Here is a 23,369-nt window from a genome sequence, read left to right as displayed (position 1 = left end):
AGAGGAATCACAGAAATGTGACAAGAAAATAAATGACATTGAAAGAACTGATTTGCTCCTTTAGAAAATAAATCGACGTAGATCCTTATGACATAAGGCAAGAAAGATTTCAAATGGATTAAAGAGCTAGATGTTAATAATAATTCAACATGAAAATCCAAGCACATAGAAAAATAAAAGATAAATTAAAACAATTAGATATTATGTCTTTCAATTTAAGCAGCAGATATCCAAATGAGCAATACTACTCAGTATTGGTTAAGTATAAGGCAAATTTCTCATCTAGGATAGTATAAAAAGTAACAACCTATTAAAAAGTAATTTACCCCTGGTATCCAGAAATTCCCATTAATCTTATAAATTCCTATTAATTTTGAAACATTAACTGCATTTATATCTGTCTGGTAGAGTGATGGTAACTATGATGTTCTTTCAATTTTCTTTTATCTGTCAAATCCATCTTTATAACCAGAAAAAAATTTAAAAAGTCTTCAAAATGAACCTTCCACTTCTTGCACGATGGAGAAGCACTTTCCCCATTCCTCCTATTGAATATAATTTTAAAACCCTGGGCATTATATGTAAAGCAAACGGAAGATGACTCAAAGATGAAGCGAAGGTACGGTCTAGAAAGCTCAGAACCAAGGAGAGAGAACGTGGTGAGTTTCCTGGGTTTTCGCTTTGCCTCATGCACCCTAGACGTGGAGCGGAACAAGCCAGCAACCTGGAAACGCCAACGGGCACAAAAAAAGTCAACCTTGTTTCCTGTAAGCCAAAAACCAGGAAAGAGGCAGCCTCGCAAGACAAAACTTTTAGGCAATAACTGCTCTACTCCGGCCGAACCCCCCCCAGAGAAGAACTGTGGCCTCATCTACACCCCTCCCACCGAAAGCAGAGAGGGGAGCTGAGACTTCCTCCGTCGCCAACACGTCACAGGGCTGGTGTCAAGGAAAATCAAGTAGGGAGTGGGGACTTCAGCCCTGTGCGGTGGTAACGGGGTCCCCCCCCATCTGTGTGTCAATGGAGACCACTGGGGGAGCGGGGAGCCTGCACTTCCGCTCCACCCGGCAGTAATGTGACCCCCACCTGTCTCCACTGGCGGGAGGTGGGGGAGAGGGGGTCAGAGGAAGCTTAGTGCAGAGTCACATGATAGAAGCCAGACACAGAACTTATACGTTACGATGCCACCTACTTAAATCTATAAAATAGGCAACAAATCTAAAGCAATGGAAACGAAAACTGCCTGCCCTGGGCGGGAGGCTGGGAGGCACTGGGGACGAGTTCAAGGCATGCGGGGGCTCCTGGGCTATGGCGATCGTCTCCCTTCCGCATCTTACGCTGGGAGGCCGTTCGGTGAGTAAGTATGAGTAAGTTGGACAAAGGGAAAAACACTATCAGGAATTAAGATGTAAATACTTTTTTAGACTCAGGAATACTGACATCAAACAACAAAATCTTTGCTTAGAAAAAGGCATGCATGTGGAATTAGCTGCTCCACTGGGCAAAAAAAAAAAAATCTCTTGGTTTTGGGGGGTAATGCTGAATGAATTTAAAAACTCAAGGAGAGTAATAAAAGATAATGATTTAAACAACTTAATGTAGGTGAGAAATATGAATTGGAAATGAAAGATGAGTTCGTAAATAGCCTGTGATAAAAACAACTTTCCTAGAAAACAGACCATTTAACCACGAGAGCCTGAGTCATCATGAAGCAAACTGCAGTCCCTCTTAACCATGGTGGGAACCAGAGAGGTAGCCTTTGAGAAACAGGGTAGTCAGGTGAGTGTCAGAAGAATCCAAGTTTCTTGCTCAATTCATTTACTACTTAAAACCGACCCAGCAGCCACACCTCAAAAACAAAACAGAAAACCGATACTGGGTATTGCAGGCTGGCTGATGACCCATCAATTTACATATCCCCCCCGGAATGCCTCATCTCATCTCAGAGTTGTTAACAAGCCCAGACTCCAACTCCTGATCTTCCTCCCCAAAACCAATGCCCTTCTCCATCTTCGGCAACGCCCACTCTGTCCCAAGTGCTCCAGACAAAAGCCTTGGAAGTAGTCTCGACTTCTTACATCTTACATCCAAACCCACCAGCAAACTGTCGGCTCTGCCTTCAAACTCTACCTAGAATCGATTTCTCCGAGCACGTTCGTGGCTTCGACTCTGGTCAACAATCCCCATCCTCTCTCCTGAATTATCACAAGGCCCCTATTTTCAAACTCCCTCTACAGTCTGCCAACAGAGCAGCCAAAAGCGATCCTAGTAAACACAAATCAGATCGTGAATCTCGCTCCTCAAAACCCTCCGGTGGCTCCAGAGTAAAATCCAAGGTCCTGCCAACGGCCTGTGAGATCTAGCCCCCGCTGCCCCTTATCTAATACTCGCCCCTTCATTTACTGCACACAAGCCACCCCGACTTCCTCAAACACGCCAGGGAAGCGCTCGCTTCCAGGTTTTGCCCCAGCAGCTCGCTCCCTTGCTTCCCTGACAACTTTACCCAAATGCCACCTCTTCAGTGAGGGAGGCTAAACTAGACCAAGTTAATAAAACGGCAGTTTGCCCCCCTGAACCCCCAACTGCTCTCCCCTGTGTTTATTTTCCTCCGCAACACTTATCACTATTGTCTCAGTCAGTCTGGGCTGCTGTAACAGAATAGCATAAACTGGTGGCCCAAAACAACAAGGACTTGTTTCTCACAGTCCTGGAGGCTGTGGACTCCAAGGTCAAGGCCCCGACAGACCTGGCATCCCCAGAAGGCCCCCTGCCAGGTGCGCGGTCCATCATTTTCTCGCTACGACCTCACACGGCATAAGGGGACAAGGGAGCTCTCTGGAATTATAAGGGCACTAATTCCATCGATGACCTAATCACTTCCCAAAGTCCCCACCTCCAAATGCCATCAATTGGGGATCAGGTTTCGACACAGAATCTGGGAGAACATTCAGCCCACAGCAACTACCCAACATGTTACACATTTTATCTCATTATGTCTTGCCGGACTAGATCGTAAGCTCCAAAAGGCAGGACTTATTTTTGTTTGCTGCTATTACCGGAGTGTAGAATAACACCTGGCACATAGTAGGTGCTCAGTATTTACTGAACAAAATGATATTTACTGATGAAGACAGTTAGCTCAGAGCAAGTACCAGCAAGGTTACTTTTCCACACAGTACTAAAATGGTTTAGTGCTGCTTTCTATTAAGACATTCCGGTTTTATGTGTCAATGCAAATTTACATAATGGTCATAGTATTAGAATACACTCTTTATAAAGTGATTTTAAATAAAGGTTTTCCCTCATGCCTTATACACTTAATTATGATTACCTTATTTAAAGCATGTCCAACATGAGGGTCACCATTTGCATAAGGAGGTCCGTCGTGAAGACAAAATTCTGTCTTCGCTTTTCTTTCTCTTTGCCATGAGTAAAGTTCTGAAAATCCACATTTCTGTTTAAAAAGAACAATGTTTGAACGTCATATAAATACACTCACTGGAATCTTACCATAAACAGGCAGAACTTATTTCATTCCAAGATGTTCAACTCTAAAATACAAATGGTGTGGTGTGTAAACGTACGCTGCTTTTAAAGCCTTTCAAAAGCTTTCCGAAAGCCTCGAGATTTACGTGTAAGCACTTTAAACAGTGACTCTCCAAGGGTCAGTCTGTTCGATTCCTGGGCAGTCTCAGCCCTCCCTCCCCTCCGCTGTTCAGCCCAGCCATGCCGAAGGACCGGTGAGTCAGCCCTGTCTATGTTCTGATATCCTTGAAACACTTGCTACTCCCTAAATGCGAAACACTCAATACAATCCCACTCTCCTTCCCTCATCTGCTACGTGACCTTGGCCAAGCCACTTTGCCCTAATGGGCCTGTTTCCTCGTTTGAAAAAAACGTGAGTCCATTGGGCGTGAAGATGAAATGACAGAACATTTGAAATGATCAGTGCCTGGCATACAGAGGTACTGGATAAAACACGTTTAAAAATTAGATGGCACAAACAGGTTTACGAGTCTAGACCTCTGACAACTGCCATAATATTTAAGCTAAACATACTTAACCCATATATCCTGAATATCAGGAATTTTAAAGACTCTAGAATTAGAGGAAAAAGTTACTGCTACTTTATGCGCAAACAAGTCCTGATTCCAACTGTGCACCTGCTAAGGCCGCAAAGGTGAGCTTCCGCTCGTCCTCAACGGAATTTTCATTTATCTGTGCATATGTTAATTTCCTTTTTTTTTTTTTTTACAAGCCACTGAAAAAGCATCCACATTCGACCTGCCCCAGCTAAAAATAAGACGTATCTCATGTGTGCCGCTACCTGAACATGGAGAGGGGCTCCTACAACAGTCCACGCCGGAACCTACCAATCAGGGACCTACCCACAGCTTTAAGTTTTCAGGCAGGAACACCTGTGGGAAGCGGATGATTTCCACCGATCTGGTCACAAGCCCCCTGACCCCCAGGGAGCGTGGCGCCCGTGGCCTGGCCCGCGCCGCCCGGGCGCGGCTCCGGGCAGGGCCGCTCCCCTCCCGAGCGCCCGGTCCCCGGTCCCCAAGCCCGCGCGGCGCAGAGGCGGGGCCCGTACCTGCTGGATGTCCAGCTCCATGTCCGGCTGCTGGCGGCCCAGCAGCTTCATGGGGAAGCTGGTCTGCGGCAGCAGCACCGTGTCCCGGTACCTGCCATTACTCGAGCTGGGCAGCTGGCTACTGGCCCCGGTGACCGATCGCACCACGAATCCCCTCGTCCTCCCTCGCCACCCCAGGCTACAGGGAAAGCGGGGAAGACCCCAAATCCGGGCCACGGCCGCAGGCCCGGGCCCAAGAGAGCACAGCCCCCAACGCATGGCGGGCCGGCCCGAGCCTCTCGGTGATGGCCGGGTCCTCCGCTCCTGCCGGCCTCTCCAGCCCAGGGACCCCAGGAAACCTCTGCGAGCCCGTGGGAGTGCGCACGCGCGCGGAGCACGGCAAGGGCGGGGAGCACGCGCTCCCGGGGCGCGCGGGCCGCAGCCGGCTCCGCGTCTTGGCTGCAGCTGCCGGGGGCGGGGCCGGCCGCGAGGGGCGGGGCCCAGGTGTGGCTCCCGCTTCAGTTGGCGTGCCCGGCCTTTGTAAAAGCAATGTATTGTATTGAACCCAGTATGGCCGAGACACCATCACTTAAACATGTAATTACTATACGATTATAAGATACTTCGCGTTCTTTCTCTTCATAGTAATTCGACATGTATTTTACACAAACAGCACATCTCAATTTGGCCTCAATCGCCAAGTGGTCAACGACCGCCCAGGGTCAATAGCTACCTCAGTGAGCAGCGCTGCTTTAGGGGATACAAAGTTCATACCACTATTATAAGCCAACCTACTTATTGATGAGTCCCTCTATGTCCCACTCCATTCCTAGTCTGCTCTATTCGTCCGGGTCATCACAGTTAACAAGTGTTACCTTTTCGTTCTAAGTTGTACCTCCTGGGAATGGCCTTCTTAATTATAAGATGATACCTAGATGTGCCTTACATAAATTAAAAGATGGACGGATTTTCTACAAAAACGAAAAGCAAATCTTGTAGTAAGCACTCCATCAATGTCAGCTTTCACCAGGCACTGTCTCCAGCTCTTTACCTGTAGGATCTCATTTAATCTTTACACCCCACAACATGCCAAAACAACCCTGGGAGGTGAGGTAAGGACTGCGTATTCCTATTTTACAGGTAAGAAGACTGAAGCACAGAGTTAATTTTCCCAAGATCACACAACTAGGAAGTAGCAGTTGGAATTTGAATCCAGTTCGCCCTCCTGTACCTGGCTGCATGATCAGCGTGTTATATTGTCTCCTCTACGCTGTACAGGCATACCTTGGAGATATTTGGGGCTTGGTTCCAAACCACCATAATAAAGCAAGTATTGCAATAAAGTGAGTTGTCATTTTTTTTTTTTTTGCTAGTGGAGGGTCTTGCCATCTGTAAAAAAATGCAACACCTGTGCACCTGTGAAGAGCAATAAAGCAAAGAATGATAAAATGAGGTATGCCTGTACTGTAGAACATTTGCAACATTTTTTTTAAAATTAATGTCCCGAATGCATAAAGAGCTGCTACCAATCGAAAATATAAACAATCCGATAAACAAAAGGGCAAAGGACGAGGACAGGCGATTCATAGAGAAATGGAAACAGCCAATAAACATAAAAAGATACTCAACTTTGGGAGTCACTGAGGACAGTAGTTAGAACAAGATACCGTCTCCAACAGAACAAAAATGAAGAAGCTTGATAACAGGGCTAAGGAGGGTGTGTGACAGTGGCCTCTCACACTGCTAGTGGTGATGTAAAATGTGTACTGCCTTTTGAATGACCATTTGGCCATATCTGTCACCATTTAAAATGCATCTTGTTTGACCTGCAGTTCCGCACCTGGGACTATGCCCCACAGCTGCAGGCTCGCAAGAGCACTGAGATGTGTGCACAGAGCTCTGCTAACCAACCTCCACCTAAGCTCTTGCTGGATTCAACAGAGCTGTTTCTCCATGAAACCTGTGCTGAGGGTCCCCTGAGCCCTCCCAGCAGAAGGCTACTCTCCAGGACACCTGCATACACTCCAGAGATACCCCGAGATATTTCGGGTTCAGTTCCAGACCAAGGCCACAAAGCCAGTCGTCATCATCTGCTGGTGAAGGGTCTTGCCTTCAAATTGTAAAACCCGCCAACATCTGTAACACATAATAAAGCACAATGAGGCATGCCTTTCTCACCTGTTGTGTTTATCCTTAAACTAATCCATGACAGCTGCACTTGCTATGTAATTACATAGTTATAAAAATTGGCGTGAGGTTAAAATGGTAAGTTTTATTATACATTTTTTACCATAATAAATGGTTGTACTTCACAGTTATTATGAAAATTAAATGAGATTGTGTAGGTAAAAACCTTCTCAAACTAGAACTCCTTGTAATGGTAGCCACTTATTGATATTTTCTGGGTTTTTTTTTAAAAAAATAGAAATTGTTTCTAATTACAAAAGTTTGGGAATTATAGAAAACACACAGAAAAATCACTAATTATTTTCTCACCAAAAACAATTTTTTAAAAAAATGCAAAGATAATTACTTTCATGAAAAACTGAAAGCTCTGAAGATCCCAGTAAAGGCATGTTTCTAAAAAGTAAAAACAAACCTCTGTTGAACTGGGTGAAGCTAAACAAGTGTAAAATGGTGGGGGGAACAGGTAAAAATTTATATGGATTCTGTGCTTAGAATTTTTGTAAGTATCTCAAGTCCCAAACTAGATGGTATATTATGCTCTGCGTCATTCATATAAAGCAAAACTCCAAAGGACCCATGCTCTAAGGAAAACACCTAGACAGGATATATTGTTTGCATTTTGACAATGACAATGTAGTCACAAGTTGCTTATTTAATTTTAAAATGTTTAAAAATAATGTAGTACCTTTCTTGTGCCGACAGAAGTGAAATTTGCAGCCACACAATCTAATGCCAATAGGAGTTCCCATTCTGGGGTGTGGTAAAAGGAGAGACCTTATTCAGGCGAACAGTTTGCCCACTGTGGAAACGCAGCATCCAGAAGAAACTAAAATGTATGCTCCTGAGATAAACAGGAGGCCCAATTTTATAGAGAAAGTACCCGCCCTTATTCCAAATTAGACCAATTTTATGCAAATGAGGAATCCAAGTTTGAAGTTTGATTGGTACAAACAGCACTGTCCTGATTGGTCAGAATCATGAGGTGCCTTCTGCTTGGTCATTATGGAGCCACTCTGATTGGTCAGTAAAGACACAAATGAGGTTATAGCTGTGTAGCTTCAATTGGTTGGAACAGGTTTCAGCTCATTGGTTGAAAGGCAGATTCTAAGAGCTTCTTTCTTTCTAGGGGTGAGCTCAGCTGACAGGAGCATAGTGGAGGCTGGCAATTTAGTATGTGCCTCTGCTTGCAATGTAGAGTTCATGAGAGGCCTGTGCCAGCAATGGCTGATAAACTCTGGTTATGAACTTGAGCCCGATTAAACACAAAGAGCCATTCCTGTACACTCTCGGGGTCAACAACTGATATAAATGATACCTTTCACAATACAAAATGACTTCCTTTTGGTAATTTTTCTTGTCCTGATTTCTGCTGTCTGATAAAATACAGGCATACCTTGGAGAGATTGCAGGTTGGGTTCCAGACCACCAAAATAACGGAAGTATCACTATGAAGTGAGTTGTAATTTTTTGCTGGTAGAAGGCTTTGCCTTCAATTTATAAAAAAACCAAAACCAAAACCCGTGAAATGCAATCATGAGATATGCCTGTAGTGGATTTGGTTTTCAAATCAATCGGAGAACTTTAAGTGGGGTTTAAGCAATTTACATTTACTGTTATTATATAAACTAAGACGTTTGCTATGAGCTCTGTCATCTTACTTTATGTGGTTATATTCCAATCACAGTGCCCTCCTTAAGAACGTGATGAATAATGCTATTTAGAAAAAGAGGTACGCGCTAGGACCACAACTCCGCATCAAGGGGTTCCGTCGTTGGGAGCAGAGGTGGAGGTGTCCGTGGGTAACGCAACCCTTTCCAGGTGAGGCACCGCTCTCGGCCGTCGGGTACCACCACCAACCCAACGACCGCTGTAAGGGTGATGGGATGTACAGTGCCTCTTTCAAAGGCAGACACACCTCTCACTGACTTCCGGCAACAGCGCCGAGCAAGAGCGCGAAGAAAACGCGGACAAGCGGAGATGCCGGCGGCTCCGGAGTCGGACGCGGCCGGGGCGACGAAGCCGCTGGGCGCCTGCGCCGACTTCCGCGCCTGCGCGGTCGCGGGGCAGGGCCGTCCTGCGTCCGCACGTCCCGCGGGCTGGGAGCAGGCGCCGCTGGACGGAACCCGGGACCTGTTGCTCAATAACGCCTGTTTTCGGGGTTATCACCGCGGTGTCTTTCTGCTAACTTTGTTCCAGCCTTGTCACCGTAAGTAAGTTTCTCCCCTGCAGGTCAGAGCAAGGGCAGATCATAGGCAGACCTGAGTCGTTTATTGGTCCCCTAACCCACCTCTTTGCACAGATTTGCGGAGATTCGAAGGATTTACGTTAAAAAAAAAAAAAAAAACCCCAAAACCGTCATTCTGATCGCCTCCTGATAGTCCTGTTTCAGACCTAGATTCGTGAGTGTCGACATTTTAATCGTGTGTCTGTGCTTGTATTTTGGTGCTCCGTTGTCTTTTTACGGCTCTACATCGCAGAAAAAACGTAAACCTAGACAGCAGGTTCGTTAGTGCACCCAGATTGAGAGACGCTTATGCCAAAAATTAAATTTCATTAAAATAATAATCTTCCAACTGTCTTTCCTGCATATTCGTAGACTTGCTTGATTTACATTTCCCTGAAAATATACGTAATTGCTAGTTCAAAAGATGTGTATATTACTTTTAATAAGATTTTCATAACCGTTCTGAAAGGTTTCACCACTTTGCATCCTGTACCTGTCCTTTGCTCATTTTTCTATTAGATTATTCATCTTTTACATACTAATATATACATATAAGCCCTTTATGTAACCAAAATTTTAAATCATATTGATTATCATGTTACATCCTCGGCGTCAAAATAATTGCAAAAGCAATAGAAACTTTATACCTTTAACACTGCCCACCCACATCATTTACAGATTGAGACTCAGAGAATTTAAGCGTCCTCCCTAAAGTCACACAGCTAATATGTGCCAAGGGCAAGACTTGGACACAGGCAGTTGCTTCTTGTTCTTGAGTAAGCTTTCAGAGAAAACATGTTCACGCTGGTAGAGTTTTAGAACCCAGAGGGGTAAAACTGGTAAGGAAGGAAGTACAGGGAGCGTAACCTGAACTGCTCTAAGGAAGTGATCTGCTTGCAGGTAGCTTTTCGGCCTTGCTTTTTACCATCAATGGGTAATTCTCATTTGGGGTCTGGAAGGGGTATGATTAAAAATGCTAATAGGAACCTTGTGTACGGGTTTTGCATTTTGATTGCATAATTACACTTTCTGTATACAAAGAATCAAAATTGTATTCATTTGTTTAAAAAATATGTAAGAAAAATATTAGGGCTATAGGATGGTAATATTTCATTCCTAATTCAGCTTGGACCAGAGAAGTACTTCAGAGAGAATGATAGATATATTTTAATTGCTAACTAACAGGATCTCTTTGTAAATCATTGTTGTGCTTTCCATCAAACCTAATTTTTCACATGCACTTAAAACTGATGTTAGCTTGAAATGGTGGTTCACAAATGCAGTGTACATTTTATGAAGAATGTAGTAGAAAGACAAAGCCTACAAGTTTTTCTGTGGACATGGCAAGTATAAAGGGAAGTGGCTTAGTCATATATGAAGCCTGATAAATGTGTAATGATTGTTTAACTGGCTCAAAGGTAAATGATACCTGTGAACAATTAGACCACCATCCAGTGAAGAAAACTAACTGCCTTTCACAGATGCCCCCTCATATAAGATGGGGACTTAATGTGCATACCAACACATGAAAATATCCTCAGTGTTTAAGACATTTGCATAGCACAGGTCTGCGTAGTGAAGACTGACTTTTCCATTACAGACTAAATCAGATATATGTCTGGGCATGGATAGAAGTAGAAGCAAGGCCAACAAAACATTCGCTAAATTATTTCTCCTGTTTTCTAGCTGAAGTGTTTCTGAATCAGTAATTATAACCAGTTTTTCCACATGTAACACCTGGTATGCCAAGAAAATGAATACAGCCTGATTATGATGCAATAAGATCAACGAATCATACACAATGGAGCCCAGTTTACTTTCACCTTAATTCCAGATAGTTATTCACAGTATGTTCATTACCTTATATCAGTTTCAATTCGGTCTTCCTTCTGAATGGTTTCAGACACTTCTCCTGTTTCTCATTTATGTTCATAATCCCTGTGAAGAGAACGTGGATAGAAAAAAGGTGTAAAGAAGCGAAAAGATACATCGAATCAATATGCAGTCAGAAACGAGTGGCAGAATAACTATCACTAAATCGAGGTTTATAATGTCCTCTATATTCTGTATTGTGCTTCCTCATTGCACTGAAATAACATCAACTTGATTTGATTAGAAGAGGGAAGAGTTTTGTGATAGGTTAGTTCCCCACAAATACTCTGAGACAGACATCAGGTACAAGGAGTTTATTGAGTGTTCCTGGGATCACTCAGGAGGACAGGGAAGGAAGTAGGAATGCACAGGGAAAGGCTTCAGCTGACCTCACCGGGCATTCAGAAGTTAGGACGGCCATCAGAGTTGGGCTAGCAGCCAACTGCATTGGAGAGTGGCCTTTTACATCCATCAGTTGACCAGTTTCAGAGAGGTGGCAGGTAAAGGCAGAACTGGCAACACTCAGTGGCTGAGGAAACAAGTCCTCCGGTCCTGAGGGACTCTGGGTGGCACATCTCAGCACCAGGAGTAGGTCAGCAGGACTTGAATCTGTATTTTCAAAGATGAATATACTTAATCCTACGACCTGTTTCCATGTTTTTTTCATTGGGTCCAAGAACTTCTCTGACATTCGTTACTTTTCTACATGATTGGTCTTCACTCCAACTAGTAACGTTGCTTGTTTTCTTTATTTCTTTTTGGCTGCCGATGAGGATGGTAGCAGATAATCAGCAGATTACATTTTATTTATTCTCTAAAGGAATATTCATTGATTTTTCAGAAACTAATTGTAACCACATGCATTCCCTCCCCTTTTTAATTACTCCACACATATACCCACATCTCTTATGCTAAGCTATTCATACCTCTCTTGGCACTTACCGATTTTGTGTTATAGCCTTTAGGTTCCAATATTTTACTGCCGACCCATCAAAACAGTAGCTCCTCAAGGCAGACGTTACGTATTTTCCCCCTATTCACCTTTCACAATCTGCACATCACCCATCTCACACATAAAACTTTTCCACGTGCCTGTCGTCCTGGACCAGTTTTCCCGCACACTTCAAAACATGCCACTGCAGAGGGAAAGAATACTGTAGGATTCATTGAGAGAGCTAATGCTGAAATGGAGTTTTTTTACAAGGTAAATATTTATTGAATCTATAGTTAATCGGGGCAGTCCCGAGTCAGGACTAACCAAAAATGTGCTGAACCGAATTCAAGTAACTGAGACCAGCAGTTGGCTTCGAAAGTAACCGCCTTCTCTGTCTCTCCTTAGGGCTTATGATGGCTTCCCGTCACACTGTGCTGATGCGGTTGGTGGCCTCGGCGTACGCTATCGCTCAAAAGGCAGGAACGATAGTCAGAGGTGTCATTGCTGAAGGAGACCTGGGTATTGTGGAGAAGGTATTGAAAATCTCATCTCCTTTCATACCAATGTTATTTTTGTTCCTCAAGGTTTAGGTCGAGGGTGTAATAATTTGAAAAAATCAGTGGCTCCCTTATGGAGATTTCACAGTGATGAGGGCTGACACTAAGTAGAAAGAGCGGGAAATATTCTCAAGAAGAAAAGAATCGGGGTACCTTTCTCATGTAGTTCAATGACGGTCAACGTGTCTTTTTCTTTCTAAAGCAGGGGTCTCCAAGTTGATTGATATATAAGTCATCTTCAAATTCAGTTTTTAAGAAGTTTCACTCAACAGACGTTTATAGAGCACTTACTGTGTGCCAGATATAATTCTTTAGGGGATGAAACAAGGATCTCTGCCTTTGTGGCCCTATGTTCCAGCAGAATAGTGCTTTGCATTGAAATAGCCAGCAAATTTCAGAGTGGCATAAAAGAGTTGATTTTCATGATCATCCCTTATGTCACTACAAAGCATCAAAATTCTGCTATTCAAGTTCATGTACATACACCTAACCAGGCATATGTCAGTTACAACCTGTTGTAATTCTCGGAAAGCACACTACAAAGGAGGTTAGGCTGTCAGTTTCAAGGTTTCCCACTGTCACTAGAGTGACTGTCTGGCATACGGACTTTGAGAATGCCATTGATGAGCTATGTATTAACTGTTATTACTGTTCATTTTTATATATTTTTTTATATTTTAGAAATAGTAATTTTTTCTGTACATCAAGAAATTGTCCTGAGGCTCTCTTGAATTGTTAGGATTAGTGAGTGAAAGTTATAGAGGGATTCATGTAAGGAATACCTTTGAAATAACCGAAGATACAGTTTTTAGCTTTGACTGCCTTCAATACGTTATGAATTTCCTATCTCTTTTCCTGTTTAAGCAAAAGATTGATTTAGAGATCTTACGGAAGGATTTTCTGAACTGGGGGAGAAAATGTGCCGATCATTTAAAAGCTCCTTTCCAAACTTTTACCACGATAAATCCCATGAGGAAAACCAAGACAAGAAACTAGGTGACTCATTTGGCGTTAAGTTCCATGGATCTAAAAACGGACAGTGTAATTCTAAATGACAAAGACACTCATGCCTTAGAACTCCTGTCGGTTCTGCCAAATTTTGCATTGCAGACTTGTCCTACAGACTTGCAGACCAAAGCCGACCGACTGGCACAGATGAGCATATGCTCTTCACTGGCACGGAAGTTCCCCAAACTCACCATCATAGGCGAAGAGGTAAGACTCGCCAGGGAGGCAGGGTTTTGTCAATGACTGTTTACCGTATGAATTTATAATTGCCACTTTGGTGATTCATACACCACTAGAATGATTTCAAGCACCATATCTAGTATTTTAACACAAAAATAATTATCAGATTCCTCAGACTTGAAGGAAATGTCTGATTATAAAATATTTTGGTCCATTTATAGGCCAGATTTCTCAATTCTTGATCATAGAGTATATGGTTACTGTTATAATGTTAAGCATAAGAACTATGAGATGGGCAGAATTCGAGAACTTTGGAATGAAATGGATTGTTTTTGTTTTTTGATTAGGCTTACTTGCACACTTATCCGAAGACTGTAATACTGTGAAAATGAAGGAACTTGACATTTCATGTAAACGAGAGAGAAGTATCTGATGTCAGATCCTTCTGAATCAGTAATTTAAATAAATTTATAATTCTTAAATAATAATTATTTAATGAAATCTATTTAAATAAGTATATAATTCTTAATACTTACTTTCTCCTTGTAATCTATTCAGGAAAATGAGGTTGGGTCATTTTGTAATCAACTTCGATGAGCCACATACGGTCGTTTTTATAACTTTATCTGGTGTAGTTGTAAATGGTAAACAGGAAGCCCTAGGGAAAACCGTGGATCTGCACGTCTTCTGTCGCCACGACAGAGGAGGCTCTTAACCACCACACGGCTTCGGTGGTCAGCGGTGCTCTCTGCCTTTAGGATCTGCCTTTTGAAGAAGTGGATCAAGAGCTCATTGAAGATGGTCAGTGGGAGGAAATTCTGAAGCAACCATGCCCGTCACAGTACAGCACCATTAAAGAGGAAGACGTATGGTCCATGCTATTGCTTTACTCTTTATGAATCTCTGTCTTTCCTAAGATTTTACTTTTTTATTGACAATTCTTTAGTTAGGTATTATTTAAAATTCTTAAATCAGACTTTTCTGTAATTTAAGTGGACTTTTTCCATGTTTACAAAACAATGTTTTTTTTTACTGTCACAAAACTGATGACAGCGTTAGCCATCCATAATTTCAAAAATGAAGAAAAGAACAGTTTTAGTTGGTCTGTTTAAACCTACTCTTTATACTTTGTGTGCTTACTTTGGATCTTCCCTCTTTCTTAGCTTGTGGTCTGGGTGGACCCTCTGGATGGAACCAAGGAGTATACTGAAGGTTGGTATCTCGTTTGTGTCTGCATTCGACTGCATTAGGACTAGTATGTGACCTTCAACTGTAAATGGTTAATATTAATAGAAAACTCTCTGTCCTTGGAGGAGACATACCTGTAATGGATGAGGCACATGGGGTGTGTGCACGTGCGAGCATGTGTGTGCACTGAGAACATCTCTGTCCCCCACTGAGTAGGGAAGCTGGACAGCGTCAGGTGTATGAGAGCCCCCACACAGGACCCCCATCTCCAGAGGTTTTGATTCACTGGCCCTGGGAAGGAGCCTGAGAATCTGTATTGTAAAAACAACGCCTACTCCTGTCTCTGACCAGCTCTCTTCTAATTCGTGCATTTTGCCAGAAGCAGGATTGATCACGCACATTCCTTCTACTGCAAAAATAACTTGGAGCTATCGATGTGCTACTGATGAGTTATAACCTGAGAAAGTTATATGACGTTCGCTTCTCCTTTGTAGGTCTCCTTGACAATGTAACAGTTCTCATTGGAATTGCGTATGAAGGGAGAGCCATAGCAGGAGTTATTAACCAGCCATATTACAACTACCAGGTATTCCTATAATCAACCCAAAGATATTTTATTAGACAACTATAGTGTGATACGATTCCCAATGTTAATCCAGTGGTTTCTGGCTTAGTTGCACATGCAGTCATCTTTTCAAAATATAGATTCCCAGGTTACGCCCCAGACCTATTCAGTCAGAAGCTCTGGAGGCATTGATACTGGACTCTATGTACTTGTGTGTGTGTACACAAGTGCCCTGTGTATATTACATGTATTTTTTATGTATGCCTTATGATTCACATTCAGAAGTTTCAAAATTACTGATGCGGTTCCTGAACTAGCTTAGTCATTGAGACACCTAATTTAAAGGTGTTCTTGAAACATACTAAAGAGTCCAGGGCCATGCCACCCTGAATGTGCCCAATCTCATCTGATCTCGGAAGCTAAGCAGGGTCGGGCCTGGTTAGTACTTGGATGGGAGACCACCTAGGAATATCAGGTGCTGTAGGTATAAAAAATTTTTTAAAAAGATGAAACACAATGAAGAAATGAACCATTTCAACCAAGAAAGATACTAGCCATGTTGTTTTCCAGGTAATGCTACACAGTGCCTAAATTATAGTCAGCATTGACAAATGTGAGAACTAAATATGCTTCGCATGCTTTTCTCTTATTTTTCTCTCTAATCTACTTCACCTTTCCTTTACACTCCCAAGAAATTGCCTTCCTAGAAGCAAGAGATTAATGTAATTCCAAAGTAGGAATATATCATTAAATCACATTACACATTAAGGGAAACGGTTGAGATAAAATACTTAAGGTATTTACTTTAGTGTGACTTTGATAGAATTTTGGAGAAACAAAGTTACCAGAGTAGGGACTATTACTTCTGAATTTCCAATTTGAGTTAACAGAAGGATTAATCTCTACTTCTAAAATTAATTTTATTCTACCATTTCTATGATTATAAATTTTCATTTATAATCATGTGCTTCTTAGGATTATTTACCAAAAATACTTATGCGTTATTGGGAAAGTCATTGTTTAAAGATTCATTAATTCTTTTATATGTTTAATATTTATACAGTATTATGTAGAGACAAGTTTGTGTTTATCATGTAGACTTTAGAGTTGATACTGTTACTTAAAAGAGAAATATGTAATTCACAAGTAACACTGTAATGAATAGCACCTTGCAGCACAAAAAGATCAGAGTGCTTGGAAGTTGTTAATAATCCATGACTTTTTTCTGAGATTAGAAAAACTGTATTCATTTTCCACAGAGCAATGAAAAGCAGAAGTTAAGGGAACACAAGAATGAAGCAAAGGTGAGAAAAATAGCTAGGGTCTTGGCTCTACTAGTAGGTAGAGAAGAGGTAGGCACTTTGTGGTACCCGGCCATTGCCCATCCCCTGTGCCAGTTCGTTTTCTCCTGTTCTACTTCTTCCCTTTGTTACCTGTCCCTTTACCACATGCTCTTCTGTGCACATTTTCCTCCCTTCTCTCTTGCTTATGCCTTGAGATTTGGTGCAACAAGTAGAAAGTTGCGCAACTCTGTTGGTGGTATTCAGGGCTCAGTATTCAATTTTAAATCATCATTATGATCGCTAAAATTTGTCAAAAGCTTTCTGGACACTGCTAGATTCAAGGGAGTCACATGCATTATCTCATTTAATACTCGCCATCATCCTTAAGGACACTTTTTCCATTTTAAAGGAAAGGAAACTGAAGCAAGTAACTTACCCCAGGTCACCCAGTCTGTCACTGGCAGATCTAGGATTCAAACCCCGATCCAAGTTCTTACCCATTATTTATATGGGATCCAAAGCCAGATAAAAGACTTGTCAGAATTTAAACTCTCTTATTGCTTCTAACAGGTACTGAAGCCGGTAGACTCTGCAAGGAAACAGCATGGCTTAGTGCAAAAAGACCCCTTCTGTCATTATATCTGTCTAGCTTCTTACCCGTTATGAGACGTAGCCCATCGTAAGATGAAAATGTTAGCCTCCGTTACCCCCCCAGAAAGTCGGTGTGGAGCCCTTGAAGGAGAGAGGCGGTGAGAGACGGAGAGCAGGAGCAGAGGGCAGCGAGCCACTGCCTCATGCGCTGCGTTTGCCTCCCCCGGGCGCCAGGCTTCTCGTTCGCATCCTCTGTGCCTCCGTGTCCACTTCCAGAGGGAAGACGGCTTCAGGGACCAGAGTACTCATGTCCGCTATTAGTGTGCTTTCCTTTTTCAGAATAAGTAGAGGGCTGGATTAATACTACGTAGGTTTCTTGAGAGCATGAAACTGGTCTCAGCCATCAGGCTGAAGCCTGGTGAGCCCCCAGAGCCCAGCCTGCCCTGTAGTGCGGACACGTGTTGAGCACCGGTGCTTGTTCCTTGGCACCTCTGTTGCCCGCTTTGCAGGGAGCGAAATCTGCAGACAGCGTTCGGTGCTCAGGGACGGCCTCACCCGGGCAGAGCCGTGTGGCCATGTGACGCGCTCCTTCCAGGGCAGTCCGTTTCCAATGACCCATTATTGCAGGGTTTAAAGAAAGGCCTGGCATTTCATCCGGTTTGGTACAACCCTGAAGAGCGTTCTAGCTCCAGAGCTCCCCCTAGGGGCAGCTGGGGCTATTGTTAGGTCTGCGTCCCAGCTCCACTCCCCACTGTCCGCTCAGGCTGCCTCCCCCTCGTCCGCGGTGTGGATCCGGGACCACACTTTCACACGCACCCTGCCGGCCTCAGACCTGAGGCGGCTTCCCAAGGAGTCCAGCCTGCCACTATGACACCCAGGGGTACTGGCATCAGACAAATAAGACGTGTTTGAAAGCATTTTGACAAGCACACTGAGGCAGCGCAGTTGGCTTTGAACCCAGGGTAGCTGCGCTGGGTTAAACTCTTCCTCGGGTCCTTGGTCAGGTGAATTAATTCCAGGCTCATTTTTCTCATCTGTAAAGTAAGGATGATAACACCTACGCTTCATGGGGCTGTTCTGGAGATAAATGAGATAATGCATGTAAAGCACCTGGTATGGTGCCTGGAACATGTGGAGGACGTGTCCTATGTCTGCAGTATTTGTCATGTTAAACGATGGTATTTTGATGACTTTGTGTTAATCATTTTATGCATCAGTTTTCCTTCCCATGAAACACAAGTTATGCTTTTCTGTATTAGGTATATAGTAATAACAATGGGGTTGAAAAATTTTTTGAGCTCTGCAAAGGAAAATACAGATCCTAAGATTGCATCGCTGTTGTCATTTTACTACCACGATTGCCAGGGAAACCTTGATCTTGAACCCCATTATCTCGTCAGTACTGGCCTGTTTAGTTGCTGTCTCTATAGCGGCAGAATGCATTATCACCACGACCGTCCCGGTATCCACACGATCCTCACCTTACCGTCTCTTGGGTATTGAAGGGCAGTAATCAATAGTCTTTCATTTCCTGGGGACTTCAGTACCTTTTGCAAAGAGCTATTTCAAACACAATAATGAGATTATCTGATGATTCAGAGAACAACTGGAATCAGTCAGTATATGACGTTTCCTTTCCTGAGCCCCCCCGGGGAATAGCCAAAAGTCCCCTTCGGTACCTTTGAAACCCAATTATTAACCAAAGCAACAATGAGAATAATCAGGTGATTGGGGAAAACTTCCTTGTGGATAATACCGTTTTTGTACTTTCTAACATTACCACGTTTCATTTGCTTTAATTATGCTGCTGATGGAACTGTTGTATTTCTGGCCAATGCACTGACAAGCTTTGCTGTTTCCCCGGCTCGCACAGGCAGGACCAGATGCCACGCTGGGGAGGACGATCTGGGGTGTTCTAGGTTTAGGCGCCTTCGGGTTTCAGCTGAAAGAGGTGCCTGCTGGGAAGCACATCATCACGACCACCCGATCCCACAGCAACAAGCTGGTTACTGACTGCGTGACGGCCATGAACCCCGACGACGTGCTGCGAGTGGGGGGAGCAGGAAATAAGGTACGGAAGCTGCCGGCCACCCACTGAACCAGGAAGGTATCGTGGGCGCTGACAACGGGTGACATCAGTCTGAGGGAAGAGGCTGAATACTGTAATTTGACATCTAAGGCACATTTCAGCAGCTCTTGAATTTTTTCGTGTCAAGGTTCAAGTCTTTTTTATCATTTATGTCACCGAGACCCTGTGCCTCTTGCCAGCCCTTATTTTCTCAAGGACCCTCCTGGATGACTCACGAGACCTTTCTAGCAGCCCGCCCCTACTGGGGACTCCCCCTGCTCTTTCGTCTAGGCTTCTGTCCTGAGAAGCACTGGCCCTGATCCGTTCTCAGCGATGGCCCTGGGTAGCGGATGCTGACACCTCGAAGTCGGCATGCCCGGCCTGAGCCCATCCTCTCCCTCCCTCCCCCCGATGTGCTCCTCTCCCTACTTCCACCTGCCTCACGGCACCACCACGTTCCCAGTTTTCCAGACAGACACTAACTAAGTCATCCTAGATGCCATCTTCATATCTAGCAGTCTGGTCCTGCCTACAGATCTTAATCCTTCCCTGATTTCGCCTCTCGTCCGTCTCAACCGCCCACCTTTCTACTTGAAACCCATCATTATGCGTCACCCAGGCCTTACAGTAGCTTCCAAAGTGGTCTCCCTGTTTCACCTCAGTCCTCATGATGCCATTAGAGCCATTAAAAATGCAAAATTTACCATGTCATTCCCCTACCCCGAGTCCTGGGATGTCGCTCCTTCACAGCAAGCCAAAATCCCAGCCTGTGAGAACAGCACGGAAACTCCCCCGAAGGTGTTCTCGAACAGCACCGAAAGGTAAAGTTCGTTATGTTGTGTTCCCTGGGATTTTCCTCATTCTCCCTCCTGCTCTCTTCCTCTGAATATTCGAAGTCTGAGTTTTATAGAACTAATTACTTGACAGTATAACCAAAAGGAAAGTCACGAGACTAGTGGAAGCTTGACAGTTCTGAGTCATGCAGTTTCTATCAGTGACCTCAGTTTTCTATAAGTATGACAGGAATTAAGATAACTGGTAGCAGAAATAGCCATGGATACAATCCTGAAGACTTAGGACACTACCTGTTACATTAGTCAGCATCACACATCCGTCAGGACTTATTACAGTTTTCACACTATTGCACTAGTTGGTATTTGTCCTTTATATAATGATGGTCGACTGTTTACAAGATTTAAAAACTTTAATATTTCTCCTTCATTGTTTTTACAGTAAGAAAGAAAACAGCATAAACAAAGGAAACTCACCCTCCCTTGGCACACGGAGACTGAGCAGGTCTCCGCCTTGCAGCCCGCTGACCGGCTCCCCCTCAGGCCCCCGTCCTCTCATGCATGTTCCGCACGTTTCTTCATATCGCCCGACGTTTAAATCTGCTGAAGGCCTCCCCCGAAGTGCAGTCTGACAAAGGAATCGACACATACTTGATAGAAACGAGCAGCTTTCTCCTAGTTGTGCCTCATTCGCTTCCTAGCTGAGGGATGATCATTGTGTGTCACCTTACAGATCATTCAGCTGATCGAAGGCAAAGCCTCTGCTTACGTGTTTGCAAGTCCGGGATGTAAGAAGTGGGACACATGTGCTCCGGAAGTCATCTTGCATGCTGTGGGAGGTCAGTCCATTTTATTTTGGGGAATTAAACAGTTTTTATACAGTTCTTACGTTAAGACATAGCATTTCAGTAATATTGCTTTTTACCTACTCTTAGGATATAAAAGCTAGAAGGAAAGTTAGAGATTATCCAGTCCAACCCCTACATTTCATAGGTGAGAAAGCAGATTTTCAGCGAATTCATTTTTCTTTAGTTACAGTTTCTCTTTTGGACCTTGATCTGCAGATAGTGAATTAAACCCTTTTTAATTTATGGCTTTAATGCTTTTAGAGCTTTTTTCTTGAAAAGTAAAATATTCATTATCATCATCTCAGCTAGTTTCTTTTAAGCCAGTATTGGTAAATACTTCAGTACTAGTGCTAAAGATCAATTAGCATTTTTTAAATCTGACTGAAAATATATTACAAATATATACATAAGATGATTTTTCAATTTCAAATATGTATCAGATCACATATACTCTTAAATACTTGATTTTTTTTATTCTATCATTTCTCCTAGTATATTATTGTATCAATATGTCAACATATTACATGGCAAGGAAGTTAAATTCATCATGATCCCTTCTCATTGGAATGTTAAATGAAACTATAATACAGTTATATTTTATGAATATCAGGTGTTTAATATAAATGGTAGAATAAAAAATAAGTTTTGAAACTGAGAGTAGTAGTGATGGAGTATAACCAATAGGAAAAGCAATCAACTCATGAAAAGAGAAATTGATACTGAGAAATATAAACTGAAAATGCTCAATGAAATTATTTTAATGAAGTCAAAATTGCTGTGTAGTCTAAAATTTCAAGTGAATGAACACTTAACCATTATTTTCCTTATTTTATCCAGAATTGGATATTATTGCCTTGGGTAGTAAGAGGCACTGACAGGTAACTTTCAGAAACAGAATGATCCAGTCACCCATTAACGTTGTGCTGATGTTTTTCTGCAGGGAAGTTAACGGACATTCACGGCAACGCCCTTCGGTATAACAAGGAAGTGAAGCACATGAACTCCGCGGGCGTCCTGGCCACTCTGAGGAACTATGACTACTACGCGAGTCGCGTTCCTGAATCGGTTAAAAATGCACTTGTTCCTTAAAGGAACATCTCCTTTACCTGGCCAGGAGGAGGACCTGGTTTCAAAATAATACATTTTAAAACTAACCAGATGGAATTAGAGCTCTACCTTCATTCATTGTTGGTCAGCAATTTACATTTTGTTAGGAGTAGAAAATAGAATTTAAAAATGTCTTCATTATCAACCAGACCAATTTTGACTTCTGGAGAATGTGTAAAGTCTGTCACATTTCTTTTCCTTCTTTTATTTGGAGAAATGAAAGAAAAGTTTAGTCCAACTGACTATTCTGGTCAATTGTTTAATCAACATTCCTGCTATACAAAAGATTCTTTAGGGCACAGAAGCACAAGTTATTACCTGAATCTCATCCTTATTTTTCACAGTAATTTTAAAAGTTGTCCAGTTATGAATACCCTAAAATGTCATTATGTATGTTGATGAAACGGATGTTTGGGGAAAGCTTCTTTATAATAAATTATTTCATTCTAGCTAGTCGCTGTCCAGTACTTTTAAATAAATTTGTTATTGGATTAAGAAAGTGATTCAGATTAATCATTCTCAGACCTAGCTGCGTCTCAGAATCACTTAGGAAGCTTCTCAAAAAATACAAAGTCACAGAACTCCACCCCAGCAAATTTGATTCTGTGTATTTCCAGGGACTTCGATAATCATTTAAGTTTAGAACTCACTAGATAATACGTTAAGTATAATCTTAGAGAGCATCTGAAATCCAGCCTGAAGCTGTCTTTGTGGCTTTGACACTCCCTCTGGCCACGCCCTAGTCCTGACTTCTTCCTTTGCTGGCCAGGCCTCCTCAACCTCTTTTCTTGGTTTTTCTTTATCTTCCTTTCCTTAAATGTCAGTAGTCACCATGATTCAGTTCTAGGTCCTCTCTAGTTTTTCATTAGATACTCTAATCCACACGTATGGCTTCATTTAGGGCCTACTGCCCATAATTCCAAAATCTGTATCTAACGTAGAACTCTTAAACTCTCGATTTCTATACCCAAACACCTACTGTGATGTCTCATCGGTATCTCTGAATTATTACGTCTAAAAAAGTATTCATTTTTGCCTAACCCTCCCTAAGTCATTTTACAAATCCCCCAGATGATCCTGATAATTGACCAGGTTTGGAAATCAGTTTCTTAATCCATTTAAGTCCTTCTAAGAACAGTTTTCTATCTATAAACAGTGGACTTAACCTAACTTAAATACAGATATGTGCAAAGTGAGAGTAACTGTGAAGGAATTTCCTACAGGCTCCTATGTAGACTTGAGTTACCCAGGCAACACAGTTGAACATATCTGATCCTCCCTCCGTTCCCATTGCCTCTGGATTAACTTAGACCCTCAGACCCCGTTATTTCTCCCACGGATCACTGCGGTGTCTTCCCGTCTGCTCCCCCTTCACGGAAACTCCTTCCCAATT

At 42.8% G+C, this 23,369-nt stretch overlaps 2 protein-coding genes, 1 long non-coding RNA gene and 1 pseudogene across 9 annotated transcripts in view; 2 read left to right on the top strand and 2 right to left on the bottom strand.

The window, feature by feature from the left end:
- The window catches only part of IARS2 (isoleucyl-tRNA synthetase 2, mitochondrial), a 37,439-nt gene extending 32,484 nt beyond the window's left edge, over positions 1-4,955 (bottom strand). The window contains exons 1-2 of the mRNA XM_016165029.2: positions 4,595-4,955; positions 3,332-3,454 (exon numbers count right to left, since the gene is read on the bottom strand). Of these exons, the coding sequence (XP_016020515.2) occupies positions 3,332-3,454; positions 4,595-4,852 (381 nt within the window). The 5' untranslated portion in view covers positions 4,853-4,955. The remainder of the gene's footprint in view (positions 1-3,331; positions 3,455-4,594) is intronic.
- Positions 4,956-7,475: 2,520 nt separating this feature from the next.
- Positions 7,476-12,196, bottom strand: LOC107520830. Of its 2 annotated transcripts, XR_001599438.2 has the most exons (3): positions 11,246-12,196; positions 10,845-10,922; positions 8,998-9,377 (listed from the first exon to the last, which is right to left on the bottom strand). It is a non-coding gene; the product is annotated as an uncharacterized LOC107520830 (long non-coding RNA). The 2 variants fall into 2 exon arrangements; XR_004955432.1 differs by lacking the exon at positions 8,998-9,377 and adding an exon at positions 7,476-8,983 and having other exon boundaries at positions 10,845-12,196.
- BPNT1 (3'(2'), 5'-bisphosphate nucleotidase 1) lies at positions 8,816-22,475 on the top strand. Of its 6 annotated transcripts, none has more exons than XM_016165032.2 (10): positions 8,816-8,966; positions 12,196-12,323; positions 13,458-13,562; positions 14,294-14,401; positions 14,699-14,747; positions 15,218-15,309; positions 16,548-16,592; positions 19,036-19,233; positions 20,755-20,860; positions 21,810-22,475. In XM_016165032.2, the coding sequence occupies exons 2-10, from the start codon at positions 12,201-12,203 to the stop codon at positions 21,956-21,958; spliced, it is 975 nt and encodes a 324-aa protein (XP_016020518.1). In that variant the 5' UTR covers positions 8,816-8,966; positions 12,196-12,200; the 3' UTR covers positions 21,959-22,475. The 6 variants fall into 6 exon arrangements, with proteins under 6 accessions (XP_016020518.1, XP_036091353.1, XP_036091350.1 ...); XM_036235460.1 differs by lacking the exon at positions 21,810-22,475 and adding an exon at positions 19,981-20,051 and having other exon boundaries at positions 20,755-20,861; XM_036235457.1 differs by lacking the exons at positions 20,755-20,860; positions 21,810-22,475 and adding exons at positions 19,981-20,051; positions 20,464-20,684.
- On the top strand, positions 15,657-15,775 carry LOC118613510 (annotated as a pseudogene).
- Positions 22,476-23,369: the final 894 nt, after the last annotated feature.

This window comes from Rousettus aegyptiacus, unplaced genomic scaffold (genome assembly GCF_014176215.1).
Source record: "Rousettus aegyptiacus isolate mRouAeg1 unplaced genomic scaffold, mRouAeg1.p scaffold_m13_p_18, whole genome shotgun sequence".
In the NCBI taxonomy this organism is placed as follows: domain Eukaryota; kingdom Metazoa; phylum Chordata; class Mammalia; order Chiroptera; family Pteropodidae; genus Rousettus; species Rousettus aegyptiacus.
This window is presented reverse-complemented; position numbering and strand designations above follow the sequence as displayed.

Bases quoted from the DNA above. Each gene is read 5' to 3' on its own strand.
- BPNT1 (XM_036235457.1), top strand. From the start codon at position 12,201: ATGATGGCTTCCCGTCACACTGTGCTGATGCGGTTGGTGGCCTCGGCG. The intron at 13,563-14,293 runs GTAAGACTCGCC...CTCTGCCTTTAG, and splicing joins TCACCATCATAGGCGAAGAG to GATCTGCCTTTTGAAGAAGT. The intron at 14,748-15,217 runs GTTGGTATCTCG...TCTCCTTTGTAG, and splicing joins AACCAAGGAGTATACTGAAG to GTCTCCTTGACAATGTAACA.